Genomic DNA, 19749 nt, shown 5'->3' on the forward strand with positions numbered 1-19749 from the left:
TATGCCACATCCTCTAGTACGTTCCCAAAAAAGTTAAACCTCCTTTTACATAAGTTATAAGTATTTTTGCTTCTTTTCGTATACATCGAATTATGAATGTTAATAAGAGATAACAGATTCCAAGTTTTATTTTTCACAATACCAGCACGTGCAATGTCCACGCGTGTTGCTTTCTTATTTAGTAAGGCCTTTATGCATTTCTCGAGATAGAAACCCACCATTTCCACACGTTTTTATTTATTTTCCGAAACGTTGGCCTAAACCTCGGAATAGACAGCAGACTCAACCGGCTTCCGCCCACCTCTATAAATAAGTCTCCGCCGCTTCGGTGCTACTGAAATTGAAAGAGGACTAAGTCGAGAAAGCTCCTCCAATGCTGAAGCATGGCCACCATCTTGGAATAGAAGAGGTTACCCGCAGATCATATGAAACACGGACAACCACAATTTCAAATCCAATGGCTCTGTCACGGTACTATTGCAAACATGTGTTAAGTTTTCAAAAAAGTGCAGTTTTTAACATCCTTGTTTTTTTAGATTTAAATACATGTAACAGGATTTAATAAAAAACCTACTAGTGAATAGAAAAATACGATGTAAAAAAAGGTTTTTAAGTTTAATTTGTTCGATGGAGATAGATAGGAGGAGGATCAGAAACAGATTATTCGTACTCCTGTTTGTGTGATGGATACTGTTACTGTCCGATTTTACTTTTCACAGCTAATTCTTCTATAGTCTGCTCTCGTCCTTGTGTGGGATTTCCCTATTGGGCAGTATTTTGCCACTATCTCGTCTAAAATAGATCTGCCAGTTTTGAACTTGAAAACGCATCCTCTCATGTTAGGAATTAAGCCAACTTCGGTCCCGCGGCTTTCTTACAAAAGGGGAAGTTAATACTACACTGCGGGATCTCAGGTAAAGCGACCTACTCGAAAATAATAATGTAAAACAGCAAGCAAGTCATTAATCCGTTAGTTTCTGGAAAGTATTGTCCTCAGATATTTAATCTGTGCCTTCCTCTGTAAAATATTGGTTAACAGTTTTTCACGTTCGGCGATATCACAATGACAAAACCCAAAACACGTAGAAAATTGTGTTACTGCGTATTCTTGTTCCCAAATTGTACTTTACGTGTATTTAAACACTGCCAGTGTGTGTGCTTCCATGCCATTCAGACACTTTGATTAGCCCTGGTTTACGTTGAATCTTTTTTAGGTCTCGCCTACGCAGCACATAGGAAAAAGACCTTTAGCCATCGGTTCCCTTTTTCGCCCACAAACGGGCACGCGTTGCATTGCTTTCAATTGCAACGCGTGCATGTTTGGCGATTCCCTTGCGGGATCGAGCAGCAGCGCCATATGTTATCAATTATAGCGCCATGCTGCTCGCTCCCGCAAGGGAATCGCGCAGGCCCCCTCCTCTCTCCCCTCCCCCTGCTGTTGCGCGTGCTTGTGCTTTTTTCTTTCTTGTCAGAGCTGCTGAGGGGCAAGAGTGGTGAACTGACAAACCCCAGTTGCAGTTCCGTGTGCCAAATCCATTATTGATAAACTCAGTTTTTCCGCTAGTGTGTTCCAAGCAAGCTGGCCACTGACTCCAAGTATTTTAAATCGAAAACACCACAAATTTGATGTGACTGCGTTGGTTAATGTTGCTCTCTTGTCTGAGCACATCTGACCACACTGTGAAAGGTGTCTTAATCAATCAATCAGTTAATTTGTAAAGCGCACTACATACACGCAAGGGTTTCAAGGCGCTGAGGGGAGGAGGGGGGTGCTGTTGCTACTGGTCGAACAGCCAGGTCTTGAGTTGTCTCCTGAAGGTTAGAAAGTCTTCGGTTTGTCGTAGGATGAGGGGGAGGGTGTTCCAGGTCTTGGCGGCGCGGTAGGAGAATGGCAAACTGCAGGACCAGTCGGTCATGTAATATTCCCGTTGGTGAGTTTGTGCATAATATTTACACAGAATAAATAGGGTGCTTACTAGGTAGTCCATATCTTTTTTGTAGAAATGAAAATCACAATGTAACGTTCTCGGAAAGATCTCGTTTAATAGTTCACCGTGTTCCCGGCTGAAATGCTTTTCTCCGGGCGAAGTGCAGGCAGCATATCCTGCCTTTATTATGTGGTGGAGAACGACAGGGTGGGTGTCGCCCAAGAGACGAGTTCTGCCAAGTTAACAGGAATAGCTAGGAGCTGAGAGACAAAGCCTACTGTCGCATGAAGCCCAAACGAGCGGAAGCGTCTGCTCTCACTGCCAGGTGTGGACTGGGGCAGAACATGCGCACCAAAAAATAGTTGCCCCAGTTGGCAAATTTGAAGATTTAAAAAAGTGACCACGTTTGAAAATAAGGCGAGACTGAACTTTTTAATACAGGCTTCCTTGGTTTGTTAGCAGGTCAAACTCATCACTTATTTGTGTTTGCTGCCTGCAATGCTTGTACCAATATTCACTATGTTCCTTCCCTGTCAAAAAGAGAAAAACATTGGCATGTCCCTGCGCTTCTACCGACAAGAGCTTTTTTGGGCCGCCAACCTTGCTTCAATGAGATAATAGCATCCACGCACTGTACGCATTTTATCAATCGGGTGCTCCTCCTCTCATCACGGGCCCTGCTATTCCACGTCTGCTGTTCTCTGCAAAACTTCAAGCTGCTGCGCCATTTTACTCTGGATAAGAAATGAAAAATGTTAATTGGCTGGGAGCACGCAATGCTTTGCAGCAGGCACGTTAATGGTTTGACATGTTCTATGACGCCACAAAACCAGCCCCACACACCGATGGCACAGCCAGATTTCCCTACAGGCCAGTCCACACCTGCTCGCAGTTAGCTATTTAAAATGCCTTAAAGTTCAGCATATCCAAGGTAGTGGGCCCTTGGAACATGCATAATCTTCGCGATACTAGGCCCATTCTCTCCTCATTTGGAGCCCATGTAAGATCTTGTAGCTGTGCTTATGTCCTCTTTGCAGGAGAGATTTTTTTTCTTAGATGAATGTCTTTAGCACGGTTTCATTTTGTTAACGCCTCACGTGTCGGGGTTTGAGTTTGGAGAGTTCCTCCGTGGCAAGTTGTGAGCTTTCCTTACATGTACAAGGATGTCTCTAGTTTTACATTTTTTCGTAGTCCATTAACGATGCTTGTTGCTGTCTGCATGAGGGTAGTGACTTGAGGCTTTGTATCAGAAGGCATAACTTTGGGGGCGTGAATCTTTAACCATTAATACTTCTCTGAGAGCGTGTGATGTCTACAAATGACAGCGAATGTATGCTTGTGCTGTGATATCAAATTAGTCTTTTCAGAACAGGAGAAATCTTAAACGACTCTTGAAGTAGGAGGATTCTGATTTTGAGAGAAAGCTCTTTAGGGTGTGTCTTTCACTTACCTGCTTTTTTTAATTTATTTTTTTAATACTGTATTTCTAACGTTTGACTGGTACTTCGTCCTCTTGTAAAAACTGTCGGGCGAGAGATTTACATTGTGTGATGAAAAAAATATCAACAGTTGGATACCCAGAAACATACCTTTTGTGTGTTTTTCCCAGACCAGGGTGTGCTCACTGTGTCACTGGAACCAATTACTGAGTCCATAAAATGGTCTTTCCAAAGTGCTAGGCAGGTTACTTGCTTCTTGTAGATAGGCATCGGGTTGTGAGTATTACATTTCCCCAAGCTCTCCGCTTTGTACTTTCATTCAATTTTTTGTTGACTTCGTGGGCCACATATGAAGGAGTAAAGCTTAGATAGCATGTTATACATCTGCAACTTAAAATATGCTTAAAGTGTGGGTATTGTTCGGCAGAGAAATTTCCCTGGTCATTTTCTGCTTTTACAGGATAATTGTTTGGCTGCCCTCCCTTTTGTATGTGAAGATCTCTTCTTGTCCTTGGTGTAGCCTTTACTGCGCCATGCTCCTGCTCAGACTGCTGCGCAGCAGAGGACAGCAGTCACTTATCCCCATTGGGGTTTTACCAGGTGGCTTTGAGTACAATAGCAACCCCTTGCCAAGGCCATGGCTTCAGCAATTTCTCAGCACTGCCAGGAGGGATGACAGTACAGAACAGGTGGTAGCCCTTAAGTAAGTAGCAGTGATGAAAAACGAAAAGTTCAGTAACTGAACTAAGGTTTCATTTTTCAATTTTCGTATTTCTGTTTAACTGAACTTCAGTTAAAACAAGCATTGGCATAGCCAATAGGTCTCGCCTTTGGGACCTTATAAGTGTTTAGCCATGCAACAGTTGATGTTGTTGCACCAAGGATATTGTGCTGCATAACTAAATACTTATAAGGTCGCAAAAGCGAGACCTATTGGCTATGCCAATGCTTGTTTTCCCTTGCAGTGTTCTTTAATAGCGCGAACCTCGCAGAAGTGCTTTGAAGCACAATATAGTAGACCCATACTTTCTTTTCCATTTTAGGCAGGGTACATTAAGGAATTTGGTCAGCATCACAGAGTTTGTGCCGAGATTGGAATTCAAGCCTGGTTCGCCATATGCCAAGGTTAGCAACTTTACCCTCTAGACCACAGTTCCCATCCATATAAAACAAGCATTTGCAATGCAATAGGTCTTGCATTTGTCTGAGTTAGAGCTATTGGCGTTGTAAATGAGAATGTCTTTTATCTATGTGTTATGGTTTGGAGTGTAGTGGATGTATGAACAGAGACACAGTTTCAGCACTGACCAGAGGACTTAGAATGAGGAATTACTGGCTTGACCAGAGAAGCAGCAAGCAGCACTGTCTAGAGGAGTTAAAATGATGAATTACTGACCAGACCAAAGATGCAGCTACAGCATTGCCTAGAAAACTTAGAATGGGGACTTACTGATGAGACCAGAGGAGCAGCTAGCAGCACTGTCTAGAGGGCTTAGAATGAGGAATTACTGACTGGACCAGAGAATCAGCTGCAGCATTGCCTAGAGGCCTTGGAATGAGGAATTACTATGGGGACTAGAAAAGCATCTACAGCACTGTGTAGCAGACAAAGAATGAATAATTATTTGATGGCCCATATGGCACCAATTTAACTGGTCTCAACTTGTTTTCTCAATGGTGGTGCCATTTGGGACTGCACCACTGGGGGCATAGTCTTCTGCTCTCAAAATCAGGTGACCTGAAAGCAGACGGGGTGGGGGTGAGGGGCTGGATATTCGCCTTATTGTGGTTATGTCTCTTGGTAATCCTCCTCTAAATTATGCCCTAAGCCTTTCGTGCTGGTGTTGCCTTGATGCTCCAATGGTGTAAATGGTGATACCCTATAGATAATCTATGATGGTAGCCGAAAATATTTAACTGAATGCTGTGATCACAGCAGGATTAGTCTGAATTTGGCTCTCTGAGGCAAGGACGGAAAACGTGACACATCTTACTTCTCTGTAGATAATGTTGACATGCACAATGTGATTTAATTCAGGCACCACGTCAATGCGCTTTGCTGGTATGCAGCCGGACACATTTTTTCCGGACCCTGTTGTGTCAACACTCGAAATAATAAATTAATGTGAATAGATTGTCTAAAAATTATGCTACCCAAGGTATAAGCAAACACATCCCCTTGCGCAATGCTAAGGATGATGACAGCTACGGCAGACAGAAGTAAAAGCAGCAAACAGAAACAGGCATATTTTCAAAAGGTCTCACTATTTTCTGCGAACATCATTCTGAAAAAGTCTCTGAAGTAACAAGGAAGAATTATTGTTTTTATGTATGGCAGCGGTGGGCCCTACATGCTACTCTCTGCAAAACCTGTCCGTATGTGGTCTCTGCTGAAGAGTGGAGGGCTGGAACAGGTCCAGATTCCCACCTCCTGGATTGAGAGTGAGTAAGGGACTATCCAAACCCAGAAGATCTCAAGGATTCTTCCTATTAAATGAATCTGTGAATCCAACAGGGACGTCCCGCAGGACAATGTCATTTCAAAGATGCATTACTGCACTTAACCTCCTCTTCCCTTTTAAAGGATTAGATCCTACTTGGCAACATATTATTTGTATGAAGAAACTGTTTCATATTAAAATGCTCGGTGTAATCCAAAGACATGCACATATTAGGATGCCTGAATCTTCATGTCAATAAATAAAACATGAAGGGGAGATGAACTACCATTTCGTACTTGGATAAGTTTGTAAAGAAGAATTACATTATTGTTTTGTTTGGCTATACATTAGCGTACTTGTATTTTAGTTTTTGAAGTGTGGGTAAGACTTTTTTGTGGCCTATGTGAGCTTCTGTTACTCACGTGCCCAATAATCATATTCAAACACTAATCTTGTTTAGGTCGAGTACTCCAGAATCAAGGAAAACTGAAGCAGTGGAATGCTGGACCCTGAATCTATCCAGGGCTCTCCAGGCTGAGATGAACACACCAAGGGGAAGAGCAGCAAGGCATGGTAAAGCACGCCATGGAGAAGAATCTAGTAAAAGCATAGAAAGAGATTTTCTGAGAGAGGCTGCTGTGCTTGCAGGGAAAGACCAATCAAAGCAATGCACAATTAAAACTGTAAAATGGCTGGTGACGCCTGGGTCTTCCTATAGCCCTAAAACATAATAAAACAGATGCTATAGGGAAGATAGAAGCACGGAATAAGCAGAAAGGATTCAGTGGTCCGCTCCCAAACAAATCCGAAGATCTTTAAAAAGAGATAATCCGAAGCAATGGCTTTACATGAGCACCAGTTACATTACAGGTCATTCCGTGCAACTTACAGGTGTCCATTCCAAAAATGCAGTTAATTGTCCCGGGGATCCGTGTGTAAACTGCAGGAACACATATTCAGTTCCTGGTAAAATATCTCATAACTGTGTGCACTGTAGGCATTTGTACGTCTAGAGGGATCCGTGTAAAAAAAACTCGCAAGCCTTGCCTTCATTACTTGTTCTTCTGTGGTTGAGTAGATGCATGCATTTCAATGGTGTATGTAGGAAAGTAGGATCTGCTTCTTAAGGTTACCCCCACATTTTGCTTGATGTTGCACTGTTCTGACCGGGATACTGCTAATCAGGACCCCAGTCTATCTGCTTTCTCTTTTAAATTGTTATGCATGTACTTTGGTACACTCCAGATTGGATACTAGTGACCCTTATAAGTCCCTCGTATATGGTACCCAGGGCATGGGTATCCCAGAGGCCTCCCATGGGCCAAATCATGTATTATGCGATCCATCAGTGGCCATGCAAAATGGAACTACAGGTCTTCTACGGCAAAGCTGGTGCTTGCACCACTCACTTTAGATATAGGTTCACTATATCTATAGGTCACTACACTTAAAACATATAAGTCACCCCTATAGCAGGCCTTATCAATCCTGAAGGCAGGGTACTGGGTTTTACGTGAGAAGGTGCCCCTGCATGAGCAGAGCTCCTCTGCAGCCTTCGGATACCATTCTCCTGGGTTGTCTGTGACTCAGCCGGACATATAGGTAGAGGTGCATTATAACCTTGCGGTAAATGCTATCTCGAAAACGGCTGCATACAAACATATCTTGTTTGGTATCAAACACCTTTGAATCATACCTCCCACACCAGTAACCGGTGTGGGAGGTATGATTCCAGCCTTCTGAATCGAGCTTTGTGGGGTCACTGGTCTATCCGGTGCCAACCTTCTCGACCCAGTCAGCACAAAATGGATGCTGCCGACCACAGACACATTTCTGCCCTCCTGCTGCTGAGCCAAGCTCGAGCAGAAGAAGGCAGCACTATAGGCATCCTGTCACAGGGAGGTGTAACCACCTCCCAGACAGGATTTAGTGTATTGGGGCTGGGTGGGTGCACTCTGAGAGTGCCTGAAAGTCTGCACTTGGTGCACATTTGGCGTTCCTGTGCATAGTCCAGCTGAAACCAATTCTGGGAGCCATTGGCTCCTGCTCTGGCGTGAAACTAGACAGAGGACATGGGAGTAACCTCCAGTCTGTACTGCCCCTCACCTAGGAGGTTCCCCTGAATCTGTCCAACCCTCTCCAGTGGGTACAAAAAGGCTTACCTGGCTGTAAGACTTTAGATTTTACGTGGACAAGATTCTACAAGAAGATGCCACTGACCTTCGACCGTCTGGACACTCGGGACATCGCTGGACTTCGACTGTGCTTCACTTTGTCTCCCTCTCCGTTCAAAGCTTTGTCTGTGCCCTTGCTCCATCCAGGCTCCATATAGGACCTGAGGTGCACTAAGGACAACTGAAGAATCTCCCTTGGAGTGAAGGAGTCACTCCGCTGCATTCGCAGGCACCTCAATGCAACTGACTGGTCTGCTGCTCCTGAGTTCCTGCAGACTCCCAAGATTTCAGCAACACAGGAGGTGGGTTTCTGAAGGTCCATAGGTTGATCTGCCCTCTCAACAAGTTTGAGGCCAGTATCCCTCGTGAGGACTGCATAGCCGTAACCCCTGTGCACAGCATCTATTTGCAAGGACATATGCTTGATGGCGATTCTCGAGCTGCCCCTGAAGAAGGGCGAACAGCCCGAAATGCATAGGGAACAACGTACATTTGGATGTTATTGAATAATTCAAGATTCATGGATTAAATCCAAGCGTTATTTGAACCTAAGGAGAATTAATTAAATTATACATATGATTTCAAACCAACATTGTTGAATAAACATTTTTTACTTCAAAATTAATACCCCACCTCTGTGGGTCCTATGTTGTGCCCAGGGGGCCGTTGCTGAGTCAAGCGCCGCAACCCATTGATATTCTCGAGCTTGTGCATCGGACTCAGTGTAGTCCTGACCCTGAGCAGTATTCCCACCAAAGAACTCCGGCCTCCTTGCACCGAGTGCTCCGTGGGCTGGTACTTTGTGATTTTGCTCGAGGTCCCCTCGCGACTCCTGCTCGTTCGGCCTGTGGGTCCTCCTGAGGGTCATCTTGAGTTCTATTGAGCTTCCCTGGTTGCTCCAGACGTGGCCTGACTCTCCATTTCTTGGAGAGTCCCCAGGACCTTGCTGGTCCTCGCCGTAACCTGCTTGACCTTCCTGCGTGGGTTGCTTTTGCCAAGGCTTGTTGGTGCTCCAGCTGGACACCGACCCCTCAGCACTCGACATCCTTCGTGGGACAGCTCGCGTCTGGCTCCTGATCATCATCAACTTCTCCTGGTCCTCATGGCTGCAGAGTAAAGCATCCCTTCTTTGCACCTGAAGCACCCGACATCGGTGGACATTCGTCTCCCGAGCCTCTGGTCACTCTTCAGTGACCCAGACTCTGTCCCCACTGCTTTCAGGTTCCTTCCTTCCAGAATCCAGGCTTGGATTCCACCGGACCCTTTTCACCTTCACAGCAGCAGTACTTATTCTCAGCCCTCCATTGAGAACAACGGTGGTTTCCAACACCACTTCAGACCTATGCACCCGGCTCCTCTGAGATAGGTAACTCTGGTACTATGGTATCCACGGGTGGGGTGGCTCTCCAACCTCTTAACTTCCAAAGGGTTTCCTCGAAGTCCTCCTAGAAGGGTCCTTAAACTGTAAAATTGCAACAGCAACTTCCCCATGGAATTGTACGGAGCCTGAGTTGTGTTAGCACACTGCACTCGTCCTCCGTGGGGTCCCTATCTACTCACCTTGGGTGGTTCCTTTGGATCCCAGCGATTCTATGTGCTCTAGACCTTGTCATGACCCGAGTCGTGGTTGTTATACCACTTGTTAGAAATGGGATTTCTGGTTGGCTAAGGCTTGCGTCAAAGCCAGGCAGAAACCACCATTCTAGTCAGGGCAAGGGAGGTACACACTGAAGATAACCCCTGCTCACCCCCTTGGTAGCTTGGCACGAGCAGTCGGGCTTATCTCAGAGGCAATGTGTAAAGCGTTTACACAACACAAACACACAGCAACACACTAGGCACACCACAAAAGAAACTCCACACAAGGTTATATTTAAAAAAAAGCCTTTGTATTACCATAGACACATTAGAAACCTAATCACACATTTACACTGTGCCAACTGGCACGGGCAATATTCACAGGGGATTATATACAGGACTGGGCCACGGTCAGAACCAAAACAATGCAGGTAAGTAAATCTAAAACACAACCAGTCACTACTGGTACTATAATGACCTAAGCATTATATCACATTAGTATAAACACATTATGCCTCACCAGCGTGACCACAGTATGCCATAACCTCCTAAGCCTACATACATTACACATTAGGTCAGAACATTGCTCATAAATATCCTAAGCATAAACAAGGTATGCGATCACTGTAGGCATCAACATTTATGCATGGGTCATCACGTTAGGGCCTGGCACCCTACCAACACTCTCAACTGACCCCCGGGCCAACTGGCCTTTTTTAGGGCTCGAATGCTCTATGTCCAGCAAAGTCAGGTCTACTGGCCCTCTGGCTGCCAATGCAGCAAAAAAGATGTGCGCAATGCACTGAGGCTTGGGGGAGTGTATCTCACCCCCCTCCTCATCACCAAAAATGCCCCCAAACGTAGCAGCTGTCCGCCACGGCGGTACAGCAGGGAACCAAACAAAGAGGCACGGGTACCACTGTCCCACTCCGGGACTTCTAACTACCAGCTATGGCCAAGTGAGCACCGATAATGTGCCCCGATTATCGCAGCTGCCCACTGTCAAGTGGGGCAGCTGAGGGAAATGCCTTGGCACTACTTTGCCCTGGAAACCCTTAATCGGTCCCAACCATTTAAAAGAGAAGCCCCACTCACCGGGGCTTGGCAGACTCTCCTCCCGCTGGGCTTCTTCTCAGGACTCCACTGGGGCTGAGGGACGACTCTGGCACTGCCTTGGGATCGGGCGGACACAGGCTGCGACCCCCCCCTGTTCTCCGCTCCCTTCTTCATGTGGCAAGCGGGGCTTCTCTCACTGATACGGGAACCCCGCCTCACATCCAGCACCGTGTCTGCCTGTTTTTCTCGCCGGCCGCGGGCTTCCCTCCTGCCTAACTTCCGGCTCTTATGCCCCGCCCTCAACCAGTCCTTCAATGCCTGACTTCCTCCTCTTCTTTATTGGCCAGGAGATGGGGAGCACTGCTTCCTTCCGGGAGGGTGCGATGTCCCGCTCTCGCTGACGAGGTCACCGCGCCTCCTCTCTACTTGGCACTGCCTCCGTTGGGCTTCCTGTTGCCCCGGCAACCGGCCGAGTCCTGCTGAGAGCCTCTGCTGCGGCTCTCTGCAACTCGAAAATTGGAAGCACTTCACCCTGCGCTAGACACCTCCTTGAGCCAGCGCTGGGGCTGGCAGACAGCGCCCTGATCAACGCTCCTCATCCGCTTCCTCAATTCAAAGTGAGGAGATAGATGTGCATGATTGCATTTGCCGAAACGTTCGTAGAGACGAAAGGACAGGTAGATCTGACTGATGTTCCCTTATCTGACCCACAAGGGGAACTATATGTTGATGGCTCTTGTTTTAAACTACAAGATGGCACCATCACTGCAGTGTACGCTATTACTACGCTGCGTTGTGTTGCGCTGAGACATCACGTGTTCCTTATCAATCGGCCCAAGCTGCAGAACTAGTTGCTCTCCTTCGAGCTTGCGAGTTAAGTGAGGGACTGACTGTCCATATTTATACTGATTGCCAGTATGCCTTCATGGTTGCCCATAATTGTGGGCGGCTCTTGGCGGAGAGGGGATTCTTGACTTCGCATGGGTTAAAAATACAGAATGGCCCACTGATACACAGGCTTTTGTAAGCTCTGACACTTCCCCAAAAGGTAGCAAAAGTGAAGTGCAGTGCCCACAAGGCAATTACTGATCATGTGGGGAGGGGAAATGTGTTTGCAGATCAGACAGTTAAGGAGACAGCCCAATCTAAAATGAAAAGAATGTTTGTGGCAGGTCCTGCTAGATGGGTACCTGACGGTGCGATGTTCGAAGATACATTGGAGAACATTAAAGAGATTCAAAGCGATGCAACAATTGAGGAGTTAGCAATATGGCAGGAGAGAACAGGGCGTTTAGACGAGGAAGGGTGCTGGACTGATAAGTCAGAGATGGATGTTACCAGATGCATATGTACTCCCTGTAGTCCCAATGGCGCATGGACCAGCTCACATTAGTGCAAAGAGAATATGTAAGTTGTTAGATTCTGTATGGCAGAATGATAACATCCCTAAGGTATCTGCTCATCTGGTGAAGTACTGCATGGTCTGCATGATGCATAATCCTGGAAGAGGCACCCCTACACCCTCTGGTAACTTTGCATCACCTTCCTTCTCTTTCGAGGTTCTCCAGATGGATTTCATGGAAATGTAACGAGTCAACAATTTGAAATATGTGTTAGTGGTGGTTTGTGCTTTCAGTAAATGGATTGAAGCTTACCCCACGAAAGAGAACACAGCCATGGCAATGGCGAAGGCACTCTTAAGAGTTCTTCTCACGCTTCGGCTTGCCCCGTTTTGGAGTGACAACGAAAGTCACTTCAACTCAAAGGCTATCCAGTTACTGTGCGATGGGTGCACATCAAGCAGAAATTCCACGCAGCTAACCATTCCCAATCGGCAGGTTTAGTTGAGAGGTACAATGGTCTCTCAAGCTAAAGTTGGCAAAAATCAAAGAAAGCACAGGATTGCAATGGCCAGATGCATTAAACCTAGCCCTGTTGTCCACAAGGGCAACATCCCACTCTAGAATAGGGTTGTCCCCATACAAGGTCGTTTTCAGCCACCGGTCACTGCCCGTCGTTTTTCCGAGATAGAATACCCTTTGCTTGTGGACTACTTGTGCGAGTTGACTACAAATTTGCATTCCATTCACTAACAGATTCACGAGGCTCTACCGCCAATACCTGAGGGACCAGGTCACGGCATTCGACCTGGTGACTATATCTTGGTAAAGAACTACCAGAGGAAGGGGAGTTTGGAGCCACGCTGGAAAGGGCCTCTGCAGGTCCTCCTCACCTCCCGGACAGCAGTGAAGGTGGACGGCCAAAAGCATTGGATCCATTCATCTCACTGCCGGAGAGTCCTGTTATCCCTCTACTACGACCAGTGGACGGCGTGGGGGACCATTGGACAGAGAATGTACCATGTTTTGTCCCCTTTTCTGATGCTCAACTGACATTGGCGCAAACGGAGGAGGAGAACGACGCTGTCTTGAATGAGGCAGTCCCCCTCCACAAGTAAGTGCTGCCCAGGATCCTCCTCCATCTTGCCCACAGGAACTTGAGTCCCAATCCTTTTGCCCCCTAAATTTAAGGTCCTTTTCTGTGATGACACAGTGCTCGGAGTGGCCAGGTACAATTTACGCCCCGATGGAGGGACAGTGCACCAAAGGAAAAGTCAGATGAGGGATGGACTGCATGGATGAAGAATAGGGTGTATGTACCCTGTCTGAGGTACCAACTATAGATCAGGGAAAGGGAGATTGGTGCATTGTCCAAGACACTGGACAGGATAGGTTGAGGGTGTCTTCCCAGGAGGGAGGGTACCCTATCCTGAGCGAAGTGGATTTCTTCGGAAAGGGCTGCGATCGCGCAGCTCCACCAAGAAGTGCTCAATAGCACCACTGTAACGAACAATAGGAGTCTACCGGCGAGGCTCAGAAGGACGCTGGGTTTTGTGCCTCTCTCCTTTGTTTTATCATCGTTGGCTCCATTGTATGATCTTTTCTCTAGTAGTCCGATTTAAAAAAATTCAATGTACCCATTTGACCGCCTTATTATAGATGACGAACAGCCCTTTGTAGCCCCATGTTTTGAGCAAAGTGGTCCAGGTTGGTCTAGTTGGTCCACTAAAAGCAAGACCGTTTTTGTATTCATTGTTCTGATCTTCTTAATTATTGCATTCGGGATTATGTGGTTCCTTGAGGAGAAATATCCTGTGCATTCTTCGATTGGTACTACCCCTGTTCCCCCAGAGCATGCATTTCTCACTATGGCCCCTCATAAGGAAAGATACAGACAAACGTACGTTGACAATGTTTTCTTACAGATGCTTCATCAGGCACACCATACCTCCAATGCTACTGATTGCTGGGTTTGTGGCTTGCTCCCTTCTGTGATGCATAAAAATGATTTATTAATTTCCCTACCCTTCTCTTATTTAGGGAGCTGTGAGGCATGGTTTCAACTGTTTACCATGGTAAATATCCATTACCACACTGATGCGATGAATATGATGTATGCAGACTATGAGACTGTGCTGGAATATATCCGTGTACACCAGGAGTTTACTCCAGGAGAGCAAAGGGCCCCTGATACTTTGCACCCAGATGCCTGCATAAATATTTATGAAGTCAAAAAGAATGGAACGTGGATCCAAAATGAAATGATGGATTTTCAAGATTTTAATGTCACTGAATACTTCAGGTCTTTTCAGATGCGGAATATTACCAAAGATGAAGCAATGCCAGTACCAATAGTTAACACAACAGCTAGTTTCTGTGTCCAAGATTTTGGGAGTGTTAAAGTAGGAAGGAGTAGTTGCAATTTTACCTATGATTTGAGCACGACCAATAGCCCACCCCATAATATGTATTTTGTTTGTGGGTCCCAGGCTTATATCGGCTACCCGGGGGTGGTCTGGCATATGTTATGTCTCTTTCCTCCCAGTATATATAGCAAAGTCCAGTTACCATAGGGATCATCGGTTACAGCGCAGGGGAGTCAGTCTATCCTGAGTTAGAAGGGGTATCAACTGTCAAGGAGGATAGGTGCTCTTACCAGGAACTTGCACAGGAACAGAAGTTTCTATTTCCCAACTCCCTCTCAGAGATACTTCGGAGACTGAGATAAATCTAATCTCCAACAGACCCCCAAGGGGGAAGGGGGAATTTTATAAAATAACAAATAAAGAAGAGACTGTCCTGGAATTCTGGCTTCCGTTCTTTCCCCTTCTATTCCAAAACTCATTCTTTCGTAGTGTTGTGGTAGAGGAAAACCTAGGAAACTAAAAACACAAGAGTTACTTTCACTTCTATTCTACTCTGGTATACTTCTTACTGAATTCCTTTCTTCCCTAATGTTTTAACCTACCCCAACTTCCTGGATACTGAGCTTCTCTTCTATTCTTGTACCTTTTTCTTGCACTGCTATGCAGTATTCTTTTCCTGTGTCATTTATAGACTTGAGCTCTAAAAAGACTAAACACACAATAAGTATTTTTCATACTTCTCTTTCCTTGTCAGCTTTTACTCTAACTCTTATGATATATGGGGCGTGGCCAAGATGGCGGCGAGGTAGGACGTGCCTTGCTACCTCTCTGCCAACCGCCGCCCTTTAGCACCGGCTTCTTAGCCATCCACAGCACCGAAGTTGGGGGCGGCAGCTTCCAATCATAGAGCTTCATCTGGGGCCCCCGGAGAGGGAATTGCAGCTTCCCCGAGCCTCACAGGTGGTGAGATCCGGTAGCCGGAGTCGGCGCTCTTACGGCGGCGGCGCGGCCTCTACCCCATCGGCCTCCGCACCGCGCTGACTCGCTGAGTCACCCTGCCTCGAGCGATCGCCCCATAGCTGCCCGGGGTTCGACGGCACGCTCTCGGAGTCGGGTGCTACCTGCTGTCTGGAACTGAGTCGCCAGACCCACCAGTTTACTCGGCCGCGCCTGGCTTGTTGCTGTGGGTGGCTGGCGAAGCAAGGACTGCGGTGAAGACCATTGGGTACCACGGGTGCCCCCGTAGGTGAGGAAGGCGCAATCTGGGATCCAGCTCTCTAGCGCCACCCATACCCTGAGCAGACTCTATGCGGGACTCTGGCATTTCAGGCCTTCCCCACGACTTCTGCGGCCTAGTCCCCAGGGGCATGGCAGCTCTGCCTGGTTGATCGGAGCCGGCCGCACTTGCCCCCACCTACCCTGAGTTTTGCCACAAGCTGCAGCTTTCCGGGGCGGACGCGACGGCGCAGCTCCCACCCGAAGCCTACACTAAGCGAGGCCTGAAAGCACACCGGAGCCATAGGAGTGAGTTGAGAGGGGCAGGCCGCTCACGACGCCACCATTCACCACTGCATCGGATATCGCCCGGAGCATGCTGCTTAATGGTCCCAGGTGAGCCCAGAATGGGATACGTGTTACGGGGGGCCCTCCCCTGATCGATGTGCATGACCCTCTGGGAGCGGGCAATGACCACCCCTGGGGAGCCTAATTCGTCACACTTTGGGTCTGGCTTCGCTTTGGTCTTGTGCTGGGGTTACGGTGCTCCGGCCGGCCATCCTGCTACAAGTCTGACCCGACACACGCAGCTATAATCCGGTGCTTTTCAGGGGTGGGCTTGCATCACTTGACCCTCCACAACACCAGTTTGGGCTATGCCCTCCACCCGGGCCAAGAGGAATAAAAACCTGAAGGACTCAAAACCAGACATAACATTGGAGGAACTCTTCTCTCGAACTCCCGCGGCTACGCAAGGACCCTTCAAGATGGCCCTTTCATCGCAGGGTGCCGCTGCCACATCACAAACGGAAGGTGCACGGGAGGAACCAGTGACACGTGTCTTCCTTGAGTCCCTCATCACGACGCTTCGGGAGGACCTACAGACGGTGAAGCTGGATCTTACCTCTGAGATTAAGGACATCCGTAGGGACGTTGATAGTATCAGGGAACGGGTGACTGCCCTCGAAGATAAAGGAGATAACAGGGACTCTGAACTTTCCACGCTCCAACAAGAGGTCATACTCATCCATGAGCAGCAGGTAGATCTCCAAACGCATCTCGAGGACCTTGAGAATCGTTCTCGGAGACATAACATCAGAATCCGGGGAGTCTGTACAAATGCGGAAGCAGTAGACATCTTTGCATATGTGAGGGGTCTGTTCAGTCATGTTCTGAGGAACTCACCGGATTCGACATCAAGATTGACAGAGTCCATCGGGTGGGGCCTCCCAGGGCTGACAAGGCAGCCCTGGCTGACATCCTGGCCTGCATCCAAGACTTCCGTACCAAGGAGGAGATCCTCCGTAGGACCAGAGCTATGCACCCAATTACCTATCAGGACCAAACTCCCACCTTTATACCAGGATCTTGCTGCGATCACTTTACAGAAGCACAGACTTTTCCTTCCTATCACGTCCCACCTCCGTCAACGCAATATTTCTTACTCCTGGGGCCACCTGTTCCGATTAAATTTCCGTCTTGATGGGAAACAATATCCGTTTCGCTCCCTGTCTGAAGCTAGCAGACTTCTTGTAGTCACCATTCCGCAGGAGGAGGTGGAGACCCACAGCTCAAACCCCGCCACAGGAGCACCGCCATCGGGATGGCAGCAGCAACGACGACGCCCCAACCGGCCGGACCCTACAGAAATTGCATCGGGCAGAGGGCTGTCCTGGAGTCCCTCCCTTGGACGCTGGCAAAGACTCACTAATCGTGACTTTATGGGGGACTGCCTGCTCATCATCCCATTGAGGCGGGAGGCGGGGAGGGTACAACCTTGGTCACTATGAACCCCATGACGATTTTGTCCTGTTCAGCCTGGGATGACGGACTATTTTGTTCAAGTTGTTGGTCATTTGTTGTTCTCTTTTTCCCTTTTGTGGGAGTCCCTTTTTTACCACTTGCCGAAGGACAGTTTTGATCCTGATTGTACTTTTTGTATTTTTGGGGCTTTTTTTTTTCCTTTCTTATTTCTTTTGGTGGCCCTCGTCCACTGTTTTTCACTACTGGCTCTGATGGGTCATCTCTGCTACCTGCTCATCGCTACTCTGTTGGCCTCGGTACTTAGCTGTGCTTGTGGCCTCTCAGCCTTTAGATGGCCCCCACGAGCCTCGTATTCTCACCCTGAATGTGCGGGTGCTCAATAATCTAGTTAAGCGCAGAGCGGTCCTCTCCTACCTGGAGCACTCTAAAGCGGACATCTGTCTCCTCCAGGAGATGCATCTACTGGCCCGGGATTGCTACCGCCTAAAATCCCGATTGTTCCCTAATCAACTTTTTTCCTCCAGCACCACTAAAACAGCAGGGGTGGCCATCCTAGTCTCCCGCACCTTCCGGGGTAGGGTTCTTCAGAAAAGGAGGCCGAGAACAGAGGGCGACTTCTTACATACCAATTTTCCATTGGGGGCAGACGTTTGTCATAGGGTCCATCTATGCCCCCAATGAGGGGCAAGAAAGTTCCTACATGAGGCCATGACCGAGGCCACAGCGACAGTATAGCGCAGAATCTTGTTGGGGGTGACCTAAACTTGGTACTTAACAACATAATGGACAGATCGGCTCAGCGCTCAGGCCAATCGGGCACGCTTTCCTCGTGCGGCCTGGACAGACTAAGGGACTTGGGAATGGTTGACCTGTGGCGCTTCTTCCACCCGCAAAACCACGAATACTCGTTTTATTCGAATGTATACAAAACTTATGCTCGCCTTGACTACCTATTTGGCTCGGAGGTTCTTCGGGCCCCGACAGTTGGGACGGAGATATTGACTGCCTCCCTCTCAGATCACGCACCAGTCGTGGTTACACTTACACTCCCCCCAGTGCAGCGACCCACCCGCCAATGGCGCTTGTGCGACAACTCTCCTCCACCACACTGAAGTGGTCAAACAAGTGCAGCGTGCTTTGGACGACTACCTGACACATAACGATAATCATGACACTCCACTCTCAACACAACTGGCAGCTTTCAAGGCAGTGCTTAAAGGGGAACTCATTGCGATCTCGACGACTGACAACGCCGAGCGCAAGTGCAAAATGGAGGACTTCACTCAACGAACCAAAGAGTTGGAGCAGATGCACCAACGTACAGGGGCACCCAGGATCTGGCGACAATTGCGCGTAGTGAGGGCTCAGCTGGCATCCATTGATGATGATAGGGCCGAAAATGCGTCCTTACGTGTGCGTCGGGCCTTTTACACGGGGGGAAATAGGTGCGGCCGCCTATTGGCTCACAAATTGCGCCAGTCCAGACAGCAACAGGGGGTGCAAGAGCTGCACGATGACACAGGCCGGAGGGTGACTGAGGATGCGGACATCGCCAAGGCTTTTCGTGATTTTTTATGCCCAACTCTACATGGAGCAGGCGCTGGACAGCTCGCTCGGCGAAGCGTATATTGCGGCGGCACAGCTCTCTTCTCTCACGCATGCTCAGGCTGACCATCTTGAGAGAGAGATACGAGTCGAGGAGGTCATAGCGGCTATCTCTTAAACTTGCCAAATGCCCGGACCCAATGGCTTTCCGGCCCCCTTTTATAAAACATTCTGTTCAACGATAGCGCCCCTCTTAACCGGACTTTGAAATTCTTTCGCTCTGACTGGGGCAATCCCAGAGGACATGCTTGAGGCAGCTATAGTGGTCATCCCGAAGGCCAGGAAGAACAAGGCTAGCTGCAGGGCATATCGCCCTATATCCCTCCTCAACATTGACCTCAAACTCTTCACAGGGATTCTTGCCTCCCGATTTGCGCCCTATATGCCAGGACTCATTGACCCTGACCTGGCGGGGCTTATCCCTCCAGCGCCAGTCATGCGATAATATCAAGCGGGTACTCCACCTCATAGAGAAGGCCTCCCAGACGATGGGGGAATATATGCTTCTTACCATTGACGCGGAGAAGGCCTTCGATAGGGTCTATTGCCCATCCTCCTCGGGGACCTCAACTTCCACCTGGAGAACAACAACGACCGCAACACCACCACCCTGCTGGACATCCTCGCAAACCTCGGACTCAAGCAGCTGGTGACCACCCCCACCCACTACGCCGGACACACACTCGACCCCGTCTTCTCATCCAGCAAGGACATCACCTTCATCCACGCCACCGGACTCCACTGGACGGACCACAGCTGCGTCCACTTCAGCTTCAGAAGGACCACGATCCACCACCACCAGCAACAGGTTGCACGCAGAAGCTGGAACAAGATCACAGCTGA

At 48.2% G+C, this 19749-nt stretch overlaps 1 protein-coding gene across 2 annotated transcripts in view; it reads left to right on the forward strand.

The window, feature by feature from the left end:
- The first annotated feature begins 356 nt into the window (after window positions 1-356).
- Window positions 357-19749, forward strand: part of LOC146808927 (interferon-inducible GTPase 5-like) — a 65262-nt gene continuing 45869 nt past the window's right edge. Inside the window, exon 1 of one of the 2 annotated variants that reach the window (XM_085615728.1) lies at window positions 357-471. In XM_085615728.1, coding sequence (XP_085471854.1) covers window positions 374-471 — 98 coding nt within the window. In that variant the 5' untranslated portion in view covers window positions 357-373. Of the gene's footprint in view, window positions 472-763; window positions 915-19749 lie in introns of those variants that run through there. The other variant, XM_085615730.1, reaches the window with a different exon arrangement.

The sequence above is a fragment of the Triturus cristatus genome, chromosome 7, assembly GCF_964204655.1.
Source record: "Triturus cristatus chromosome 7, aTriCri1.1, whole genome shotgun sequence".
Lineage (NCBI taxonomy): Eukaryota > Metazoa > Chordata > Amphibia > Caudata > Salamandridae > Triturus > Triturus cristatus.